Source organism: Vipera ursinii (genome assembly GCF_947247035.1).
Source record: "Vipera ursinii genome assembly, chromosome: Z".
NCBI lineage: Eukaryota > Metazoa > Chordata > Lepidosauria > Squamata > Viperidae > Vipera > Vipera ursinii.
The window spans coordinates 53,112,626-53,125,072 of NC_139517.1; the positions used below are offsets into that span (position 1 = coordinate 53,112,626).

General features: G+C 36.1%; 1 protein-coding gene across 1 annotated transcript in view; it reads right to left on the reverse strand.

Annotated features, from left to right (window-relative positions):
• SLC9A3 (solute carrier family 9 member A3) overlaps nucleotides 1-12,447 on the reverse strand; it is a gene marked incomplete at both ends in the record, with an annotated part of 190,805 nt that overhangs the window by 174,812 nt on the left and 3,546 nt on the right. The window contains one exon of the mRNA XM_083378999.1: nucleotides 7,004-7,132. Coding sequence (XP_083235125.1) covers nucleotides 7,004-7,132 — 129 coding nt within the window. The remainder of the gene's footprint in view (nucleotides 1-7,003; nucleotides 7,133-12,447) is intronic.

The window sequence follows — 12,447 nt, forward strand, 5'->3', positions numbered from 1 at the left end:
TCTGCCGGTTTGAATCGCCCAGAAGAACTGCAGGTGGGGGGCTGCTTGGGAACACTTTAAAACATCGAATGGTGGGGGGGGGGTCCCTCAGATCCTGTCTAACATGCCTTCAATTTCTCTTAATAAAAATTCCTGTTGGAAGAGACCGTTTCCAACAGTTCTGTTTTCTTAAGATGTAGATTGAAGTGGGTCCTTACACATGTTCACATTTTTTAGAAATAAACCGATTCTCAGAATTATGGGAGAGGCAGACCAAGAATGTGATATATCAACTCACGGGCAAAATAAATGAACCTTTCAAAAAAACTTAGCAAGCTTGAGCACATCTGGTGACTTTGAAGATTGAGATAAACTCTGACAGCTTGAGATAAACTCTGCTTTTCCATTCTGTATCAGTCTGGTTGGGATTGGGATAGACTACTCTGTTTGCAGTTAGTTTTAAGCTGTAAAAATGGGACAAGTATAGACTGAATGCAACAGATTCTAATTAAACATTAGTGGAAATGGTAATGGTTAACACCTAGCTTATGAGCACCTTAAGAACTGATAGGCACTTTAGCAGAATATTTAAACAGAACAAAATAGGCATTTGTCATGGTTGTTATAGTTTCTTGCATCTTGCTCTGAGCATGTGATTCACTAAATTAAAGTAGATATTAGAGTCTTGTGGGGTCTCTGCCATTTTTGTGAAGTTGTTGAGCTCCTTTCTAACTACAGTTGCAGAATACTGCCAGTTTTCTTGCCCTTTTTGAAGAAAATTCACACATAGTTGGAGTGAGAAACTCACATTATCATGTGAACTATAAAATAGCTTTAATATTGTAAAACAAAATAAATTTTCACCAACCAAAATAAAAACATCAGGAAATCCTGGCCCTACTATTGCACAGATTTGTTCAATTTGCCTTATTGTTCCTGTCATTAAGCGCATGTGTTATATGTAATCAAAAGCCATATTTAAATTTTCCATTAGCAGATTAAATTTTCTCTTCATTATTTTACAAGACAATTTCCTATTGTTTTTCTGACGTCAGCAGTTGGCTAAAGATAAAGTTTTCTATCTTCTTTTCCACCCATTTCAAAGATCATTAACCAGGAATATTCTTTTAGTTTATTAATTTTATAAAGTAATATATTAACATAATTATTCTTTTTCATTGCCTTGACAAAGAATTCTTTGCAGATACAAAAACAGGAAGGGCTAATAGTTATATTTCAAGTTAGTAACAAGAACAGGTTACAAGTTAAACTATCACTGTATAGAAACAAAGGGAAGCATGTATAATATTTTTTTCTGTACTGTTACAGTGAGTTAAAAGGTGACAGACAGGCAAATATTTGAGATCTACGCACTCAACACTTGTTAAGATACACAGAATAAATGAAAAAAGAAAAAGATTAATTTGCCAAAGTTCAGCAAATTAAATATGAGAAGCAAATAACTGGTTCTGAAATAGCTAATTTTTAGATAGATTACTGGGGAAAAATAGGCTGAGACTGCTCTGAAGGGAAAGCAGTAACACAAGGCAGTATTACTGATAAAGATAGTTTTGTATAATTTAAACTCAGAATAGGAATAGAATAGAATAGAATAGAATAGAATAGAATAGAATAGAATAGAATAGAATAGAATAGAATAGAATAGAATAGAATAGAATAGAATAGAATAGAGCTGGAAGGGACCTTGGAGGTCTTCTAGTCCAGTCCCCTGCTCAAGAGAACCTATACCATCTCAGACAAGTGACTGTCCAATCTCTTTTTAAAAATCTCCAGTGATGGAGCACCTACAATTTCTGGAGGCAAGCTGTTCCACTGGTTAATTGTCACTGTCAGGAAGTTTCTCCTTAATTCCAGGTTGCTTCTCTCTTTGATCAGTTTCCAACCATTGTTTTTTGTCCTTCCCTCTGGTGTTTTGGTGAACAACCTGGCCCCCCTCTGCCTTGTGGCAGCCCCTCAGATACTGGAACACTGCTATCATGTCTCCCCTATTTCTTCTTTTCTTTAGACTAGCCAAACCCAAGTCCTGCAGCCATTCTTCATATGTTTTAGTCTCCAGGCTTTGATCATCTTAGTTGCTCTTCTCTGAATTTTTACAAACTCTCAACATCTTTTTTGTGATATGGTGACCAAAATTGGCTGCAGTATTCCAGGTGTGGTCTTACTAGGTTTTTATAAAGTGGTACTAATACTTTGCATGATCTTGATTCTATGCCTCTGTTTATACAATCCAGGATTGTATTAGCTTTTTTGGTTGCTGCTACACACTGCTGGCTCACAGTCAAATGATTGTCCACTAGGACTCCAAGGTCCTTCTCACAGTTACTGTTTTGGAGCCAGGTCTCGCCCAATCTGTACTTGTATCTTTGATTTTTCCAGCCTAAATTTAAAACTTTGCTTTTCTCCACACTGAAACTCATTTTGTTGCATAGGGCTCATTGTTCAAGTTTGTCAAGATCTTTTTGGATCCTGAGCTTGTCTTCTGTGGTATTGGCTACTCCTGTCAGTTTGGTGTCATCTGCAAGTTTGATGAATTTCCATTCAATTCCCTCATCTAAGTCATTTATGAAGATATTGAAGAGTACTGGGTCTAAGACGGAACCTTGTGGTACCCTGCTGCTTACTTCTTTCCATGTGGATGTGGTGCCATTGAAAACTACTCATTGAGTTCAGTTTGCCAGCCAGCTATGGATCCATCTGGTGGTGATATTGTCTATTCCACCTTTTCCTAACTTACCAAGGAGTAGGTTGTGGTCTACTTTATCAAGTGCCTTACTGAAATCTTAGTGTACTACATCCACAGCATATCACTAGTCAAGTAGCTTAGTCACTTTATCAAAGAATAAAATATGATCTGTTTGGCATGATCTGGTTTAACATACCCATGCTGGCTACTAGTTATAATTTTGTTTGCTTTTAGTTGTTCGCAGATCTGGTTTTTTTATTATCTTTTCTAGGATCTTCCCAGGTATTGATGTTAAACTGATTGATCTGTAGTTTCCTGGGTCCATTCCCCCCCCCTTTCTTGAAGATGGGAACCGCTCCAGGTTTTCCAGCCAGAGCGTATAAGACGACCCCTGACTTTTGAGAAGATTTTCATGGGTTAAAAAGTCGTCTTATACACCGGAAACTACAGTATATACTACCTTCTTTGAAATGAGGGTATCAGAGATTGAAGCCAAGACATTCAACATGCAAAATATGCATTCCACCTATGATTCTCAAAAATTAATTTTCCATCACCCAGATGCTATTACTAAAATCAATTCAATATCCAAGTGACTCTGGGTATATAAACAAAATTATATAGTATGAATACAGCACTTGGTGATTCAGCCTTACATTCAAAGGAGCAGGGGAAAACAAATACAAGGAATTAAAATTGGATATGATAAATTAATAAAATGGAATGATTGGTTCATTCAACCATCAAATTATTAATCACAGGATAACAAACACAAGCAATAAACTTTTATTCCTGGAATTTCCAATTATATAAAATCTATTATCACTTTTAATTTCTATCTTATTTATATAGTCTATTAAGCATATATGTATGCCATTACAATAAAAATGACTCTCAGTGGCTTGCATAGAAAAATACAGTATTAAAAAACTCCCTATAAAAATCCAATAACACAAGAATGGAAATAAGCAAAGTATAGCAACAATAAGTCAAAGAAAGCTGTCCAAAAATATTGGTCTTTAGGAGCTTGCAAAAAACCAGTAGAGATGGAGTCAGCCTAATCTTGATTGAGAGAGTTAACGCTAAAACATAAAAGCAGTACTTCCTTGACTCAGCCTCCTCAACCACCCTGTAATGTGGGGTTTGCATCAGTTTCTTCTTTCTAAATCTAACCCAGTGGATCCAAGTTGGCTAGACATGGTAGTTCTGAAAGTGTCTGAGTACTAAGAAATGAAAAACTTTATAGGTCAAAATCAGCCCCTAAATTGGACCCAGAAATGAATTGGCAACAAGTGCAGGCTCTGGATTATGATATGTGCTACTGACATTGGTAACCCAAAGATGCAAGCCACTTCATACACTGGGGACAACTGCAAGTGAGCAGCAAATTATTAATTTCTGGGAAATATTGAAATGGGAAGAAATATCTCAAGAGCATAAAAGAAGTCACACAATGATTGTCATTGCAAGAAACTTTAGAGACAATTCAAATTAGGAAAGGCCTTTAATAGCTTCCCAGTGAATAGCTAGAATTTATTGTTTGTTTGTCTGTCTGTCTGTCTGTCTGCCTTTTCTCCTTATGTTCAAGATACCACATACAAAGATCTTCCTTCATTTTATCTCCAGAACTTCTATCATGTGAGATAAGTTGAACTGACAGAAAGTGATTAGGTTGATGGGGCACATAGCTGAGGGTGCAAATGAACCAGGATTTACCAGTTCCCAAAATACTAGGTTAATTTCCATGCCATATTGGCTTTTATATAAGTTTATCCATAGACAATGTTGTATGACTATCTTATTGTAGACATTACACTTTCTGCTTCCTTTGAAGTATTTCAGATTCAATGACATACATTGTTATTCTGGTATATCATTGCAATCCAAAGTAGTAGGGTTCATTTGTAAGGATTATGAAGTGCATTTTACCTGCATTGTGATAAAAGCATTTCTGTGGGCTATACATAGACAAGATGCCCTATAATGCCCATCCTAAGAGCTTAATTTAGCTCATATTTAATTGCTGCCAGCATCTCCTAGAAAAGTTGTGTCATCTCAAAAGACAGAGGGCAATTTCTATCCTTTACAAAGTATTCAATTTTCAAACTCAGAACACTAATACTGGATTGCCAATACTGGATCCTCTCTTCCTTGGAACAAACAACCCAAATTCCAAGTCTTGAGAGGAAACAAATTCATAGACACATTTTTGGGTTATAATGCAAGCTTACAATAACAGCAAAAAGTTATGGTAAAACGAAGTCATTGAGTATAATTAGCACACTGAAATTGTCAGATAAATGTTTAAACATAAAACAAACCTTAGAGGAAATCAGAAGATTGCTTGCCTCATAGCTAAAGAAACATTGAAAATTGCTAAATAAGTTTTTTTTAGCACATATCAGATATGTAACTAAGACAATAATTATATTCAATTATATTTAGTTTATAGGCATTTGGTAATCATTTTGTTTCAGACATAGCTTTCCATAGGTTCTCTGTCATGGTGTGTGTGTGTGTGTGTGTGTGTACACATCCATATATACATATACATACATATATAGTCAAAATAGAAAAACCTTCATCTTGAGTGTTTCCTTGTAGCTCTAGGGCGGGGAGGTTGAACCAATGATACTGCTAAATTATGCAGTTTTTAGATGATAGATGGTATTATCTCACTGCTCTGTTTTTAAGATCTTTGTATTATTACTGTACTGATATATTTACAAAAACATTCTGCTTACAAGTTAAGACCCACATTCATATATATCAAGGTAGCCAAATATTGCATAGTGTTCTGCAGGATCAGAGAAGATTAATGGCTACTATGATAACTTTCCTTATTTCTTTTAAATGTGGAATAGTTTGTGATTTAAAAATTATATGATCTGCTTGCTGACTATAATAAAATAAATTTATTTATTTATGGGTAAGGGCATTAACCCATTGAGTCTAGAGGCAGGAAATCCTTTTCAAAGTTAGAATGCATACTCAATATTTTCTTTCTCTCCCCTTTTTATTAGGCTGCAATACATCTATTTTCATGACAGGGAAGTTCACAAACAAAAAGAGAAATTAAATTGGCAGTTATTGATGGTTGCTAATTTTAAGCATCATTATTTGGTCTAATGAATATAGAATGTTGACTTCAGGTATAGCTCAATAACGCCTATTCTGATCAGTTATGATTCTTAGATCATGAGATTTTGTTATCCATTCTCATTCTCATTTTTGAGCAGAGATAACTTTATTGAAATTGGGATTCATATAAAAAGAATGTACTCTTAAGAACATAAGTGCTTTTTTCTGTTCCATATCTTTCTTTTTTCATATATTATAGCAAACAGACAAGATAGATCAGGGAAAAGAAGCAGTTTGCTGATTTCCAAATCTTTTAGGGTACCAATAATAAATGTTTTACTCAGCTGTAATAAAGAAAGATGGTGAATTTAACACTGAGATTTAAAATTAATCTGCAACCTCAGAATATCCTTAGACTTTCCCTCTTTTTGCGCTTTTTGCATTGTTTGAATTCTAATAAACTATACCTGCAAAGGTAGAAAATTGTTCTGATGTAATTTGTTGTATTATTAATGTATGCTAAAATATCCTCCACCCAACTCACTACATAAGTTGTAATACCTATAAATCATGTGATCTATCATTATTTCATCCTTTTTTTAAAAATGGAATGGTCCCGGAAAGTGCCAGAATTCATCCTTTTCCAAATTTTATTTTGAGGTAAGTCTTTAATTTCAAGCTACTACAGTTCTGGAAGAGATACTTTATAGATTAGAAAAAATGTTCTAAGTAATTGCAAAATATTGCAGTTGTCCATTTATAGAAAAATATATATTTGTATTTCACAACATCTCTAATTTAGACAACCAGATATGATTTGATTTCTCAATCCTAATAATGCCTAGCACTGATTATTCAGTATAGCTATCTTTGTTTCTATTCAGAAGTGCAGTGCAGCAGGGAAAGTAAAAGCTGGAAGTTTAGAAGATGCCTCCAAATAGATGGTTCCTAATGCAGCTAATCTATCTTTTTCTCCTTAATTGTCAGAAAAATGGTATTTCATTTGTAGAGAAAAAAAGACAGAGAATAAAGGATAATGGGAAAGTATAATGTGAAACCACCCTAAGTTTAATACCTAAAATATTTGAGCAACAGCAGAACTGTATTTTTAATTAAAATAAATAACCGATTCAATACACAAACAATAAAAGTTATTAAAAAATAATTCATTAGCCAAAACCACTATAAAAGATTAATCTGTTAGGTAAAAGGGTGCACAAAGAAGAATTTCAGACTTACAAATTTTGGCCAGACTAGCCACGAGAATCCAGAGAGCAATAATATAAGGATCCTGGACATGATGCCATTTGAAAGTGACGATTTGGTAAGCTTCATTTCTATGTTTTAGAGTGCTGTCTTCCATCTGTGCTGCAACAGGGAAAAGAAAAAAAATCAAGAAAATCCCCCAATCTTGCACCATGCCCATCGTGGCAGAGTCTTTAAATAATAGGCTTTCAAATTACTGCAAAGATTGCTTGCTGTCTTTGTTGGCTGAAGTGGTTCTCTGGACATGGAAAACTGGATGAGAGGCTGGATCAGATAAATTTCCAAGGGTGACAGGCTGCTGCTGCTATTAGGTATCAACAAAATTACACATGCTTGTGCAGCTGTATATAACCAACAGGGGTCAGCCACGCCATAGTTGCAGCTGTTTTTATATATTTGCCTTGCTTATCTGAGCTTTGGGGGCGGAGGTTTCTTGAGAAATTTGTTCTGATCAACTCTGACTGTAATTTTTCCATTTGGGAACAGTGGAACAGCAATGACAAACCTCGAGGAGTTACAGCAGTGTGAATATGAGAAAGCTTTCAGATATCTGAGTGGTTCCACTTTGTTCTGGTATTTTGTGTGTTTTATGAGAAACATAAATACAAACCATCTGCCTCCAAAAAACAGTACACTTAGAGCAGCAGAAAAACCACTGATTTAAAGAACATAAGCTAACAAGGAAGAACTTTGGTTCAATACAAGAATTTTCTTTTATCAGAGAAAAATAATTCCAATGGTCAGTAGGCATACAGAGAAACCAGTGGACGTGATCCCTTAAAAATAGACTCCTCTCTTTATAAGTAGGACTTAAATAGCTCAGTGTCTCTTACTGGAAAAACAGCCTGCCTGAGCCCATTATCCAGACTAATAACCTCCTGCATAAGCAATTCAAATTTGCGTTGGAGTTCAAACAACCACTTATCTACTAGGTGATAAGGGAGAAAAGGCTTGAGAGAAAACAGGCTCATAGATAATTTTTGGGTATAACGAGTACCTTGCAGGCTTGAAACAATTGCAAATACTTTGAAGTTACTTTAAGCCTAGGTAATTGAATACAATTGGCACACTGAAATTATCAGATGAAATAGCAGGCTTTTTTGCCTCGCAGCTAATGAGGCATTGAAGTAAAATTGCTAAATATTCAGTTGTAGCTTTATCTAACACATCAGATAGGTAGATTTCTCAACAATTATATTCAGGGTGTTTGGACATCCCTTTCTTTCAAAACTAACCTTCTCTGGGCTCTTATCTGTGATCTGTTGCTTGCAGCACTGCAACCCTGTGACCATTTATTGAGAAAATGAATGCAAAATATGAATGCTCTTCAATGGGCCTCCAAATCACCATGGAGAAAACTTCCATCTGCAGTTTCTTTCTCCACTACAAGGGGTTGTTTTTCCCCTTTTCAGCAGCATGAGCTGTGCTATGTGATCAGCAGGTGGCAAATAATGCAAGATTGCCTTATTCTGATTACTGATTGAGGCTACTTATCCTGGTCTTTGGCCATTTGGGCTGTTTCCTTTTGGCAGAGGTAGAGTCAATGGCCATTTAAAAACATCCATTGCTGGACCACTACACTACTGGATATATCATGAATCAGCACTACCCACCCAAATGTTACCAACTACCATCCTCCATGGTTTAGGCACATCTTGCCAGCTGCCAGAGCATTCCTGACAAGTTTCACTGCTGTACTGGCATACCATTGATTTAAACGCATTTCTGCAACTTCAGTGCTGCATTTCCAAAGTCACTGGGGTACAGTTGTTCTTCCCCTCATCTTCAGCATTGCATCATGAAAGCTGTAAAGCGATACTTTAAGGTGAGATAAGTCAGCCCACTGCTTGCCCTACTGCTGGCAGAGGGATGAAAAGTATTGGCAGAGCCACTTCTCTCAAGTGCAGCCCCTGCCTACAAGGGGTGAAAAGATCCACTTTCCTCTTTCTCCTGCTTTACTTTAATTGACAACTTGACCATGGAGGGATGAGGAGAGAGAAATGTGTGTGGGACAGAAATGGCAGCAAATTCTACCTGGACTAGGGAAAAACTGGGGAAAAGATTTCTAGGATTTATAGTTGGTTTTGCAATGTCTAATGTTAGCAATTAATTCAGCTCTTGCCTGATTGGCTGCCAAGGTCTCATAAAAAAATTGTGGGCCTCACAATCCAAGAGAATGCAAGGTGAAGTCATCATGTGCATTTTCTTTGAGTTCATGCTCAGAATGTGCTTCACTCTTACTCAGAACAAACCAGATTCTAAGGAATCAGAATGGTGACTGCTGTTGTATTAATGTTTAAGAAAGGAAATATAGCATATGTCTTTTTGGCCTCCTAAGCATAAGCAAGCTGAATGCCAAACTGTTGGAAATGACAGAAATGGACTGAATGTGAAAAGCTAATTTACAAAGGTCAGGCAGGATTTTGATAAGGAAAATTACTTATGAAATGTAACATAATTCCAGGCAGCAATCTTTATATTGTGTTTATTGTTTTAACTCAATAAGACAGCCAGTTTGGTCTAGCAATTAAGGTGCTGGCCTAGAAACCAGGAAATGGTGATTTCTAATTCCACCTGAGGCATAACGTTACCTGGAGGACTTTCTCTCTCACTCCAATTCATGTCACAGAGTTGTTGCTATGAGGAAAAATAGGAGGAAGGAATATTATGTATGCTTGCCACCTTACTCACTTATAAAATAATAAAGGTGGGATAAAACAAACAAATAAACAAATAATAAATAAATGTGCTGGAAATGATAAGAATTGATTGAATATAAAAAGCTAATTGCAAAGTACAAGCAGGATTTTGAAAAAAAAAAGTATGAACCAGGTAGGCTATAACGAAAGCATCATGTGATAGAGAGAATAACAACAGTTTTAAAACTTTAATAATATACATGACCAATAAAATCGATGCAGATGAAACACAAAAATAGTCAACTATGTCAAAAACAATTTATTAGCCAACAACAAGAATAAATTGCACCTGTCAAGATTCTTCTTCCCATGTAGGTCCATGATCATCCTAGGGTCATCTTTGGTCATTCCCAGTTGCTCTTGTTCAAATCTGGGGAGTGTGCTGCCGAGGAAGGAGCAACAACCCTGGTTTTTTGGCAGCACAATCAGATTGATCACTATTCAGCACACATTTCTGGAGGAACTGCATTCCATCCCTTTCTTTTTTAAAAAAGGGTTTTATTGATTTTCTAATTTTACATTTAAATATTTAAAAAGCAACATGGTGGCTGAGTTTATCAATGATTCAATAACATACAAGTATCTTTAGTACAAGTCTAAAACTACTACATTAAATATTTCCTCTTTTCCCCTTATTATTTTATGTCTCATGTTTAAACTAATACAATTCTTATTATATCAATTAAATAAAAATAACTTTCTTACATTTATCAATATTTTTAGTTTATATATATCCTGGTATTTTAACATTCAATCTTTATAGACAATCAATGTCCTAATTAGTTTTTCCCAATTTTTAGTTTCCCATTAATATTTAAATTTAACATTTAATAGTTATAATTTCCAAGTTTTAAATAACCAAAGTTCCCTTTATCACAATTCATCACAAAATGTAATGTTCAGGATATCCATCTTATCTATTTGAATATATTCTATTTCTCACCATCTGACATCAACTAATTAATAATAAAGTATAACATTCTTATTTTCTATTAATTTCCGAATGTCTCAAATTTAGTAACCAAAATTTCTCTTATTTCAACATTAAATACTTCCTCTTTTTCACTTAATGTCTACTATCTCATATTTAAACTAGTAGTTTTTATTATAACAGCTTACAAACATATTTATTATATTTAATAGATTTTTAGCTTATATATGTCTTAATTACTTACATTCAACTTTTTTTTATTTTTTTATTAAAAAGTTTTACAACACATTTTTTCTTTAACCAACCAAAAAAAAGAAGGAAAAAAAACCCCTCCCAACCCCTCCCCCCCTCTTCCCCCCCTATCAGTTCTATGTCAGGCTTCATCATATTTCCACCTTTTGTTAGTTGGGCTTGACCAGATGACATCCATTCGCACCACATCTTTCGCACACGGTCTTTGAAAGGTTTATTTAAACACACATCTAAGGGCTGTAATACAGATGTAAGCCCACCTGGAATAACGGCTAAAGTAACTTGAGAAGACTTTGCCAATGTTTTTATGTCATCAGATGTGTGGGCTCTGAACATATCCCAAACTAGCAATGATGGTTTTTTCTTTAAGGCTGCTCCTGGTCGTCCATTCCAAACTTCTTCCAGCCACTTTTTTGTTCCATCTTCATCCATCCAGCCTTTAACATGTGGACGCACTGTAATTCGTGGTGGGAATTTGACCTTTTTAGGCAAGGTCTTTCTTTTAAAAATAATGACAGGCCGCAGCTTAGTTCCATTAGCCAAACATGACAGAACAACTGTAAAATGGTTTTTCTCATTACCTGTGGTTCTGAGTAAAACAGTTTTGTCTCCCAAACTTGCCACGGTTCTGTTGCTTGGAAGATCAAAGGTCATAGGTGTTTCATCCATATTCCCAATATCTCCCAGGTCATAGTTATGGATCTTTCTTTGTTTTATGATGAATGAATGGAATGACATCACTTTTTCATCAAGGTCTTTTGGCAACTTCTGTGAAATCTTTGTTCTTTGCCGCAAACATTTGTTGTTGTTAGTTGCGAAGTCGTGTCCGACCCATCGCGACCCTATGGACAATGTTCCTCCAGGCCTTCCTGTCCTCTACCATCTTCTGGAGTCCATCTAAGCTCACGCCTACTGCTTCAATGACTCCATCCAGCCACCTCATTCTCTGTCGTCCCCTTCTTCTCTTGCCCTCAATCTTTCCCAGCATTAGGCTCTTCTCCAGTGAGTCCTTCCTTCTCATTAGGTGGCCAAAGTATTTGAGTTTTAGCTTCAGGATCTGGCCTTCTAAAGAGCAGTCAGGGTTGATCTCCTCTAGGACTGACCGGTTTGATCGCCTTGCAGTCCAAGGGACTCGCAGGAGTCTTCTCCAGCACCATAGTTCAAAGGCTTCAATTCTTTGGCGCTCAGCCTTTCTTATGGTCCAGCTTTCACTGCCATACATTGCAACTGGGAAGACCATAGCCTTGACTATATGCACTTTTGTTGACAGGGTGATGTCTCTGCTTTTTAGTGTGCTGTCTAGATTTGCCATGGCTTTCCTCCCAAGGAGCAAGCGTCTTTTAATTTCTTGGCTACAGTCCCCATCTGCAGTGATCTTGGAGCCCAGGAAAATAAAATCTGTCACTACCTCCATTTCCTCCCCATCTATTTGCCAGGAATTGAAAGGGCCGGATGCCATGATCTTGGTTTTCTTAGTGTTAAGTTTCAACCCAACTTTTGCACTCTCCTTCTTCACCCGCAACACGAGGCTCTTT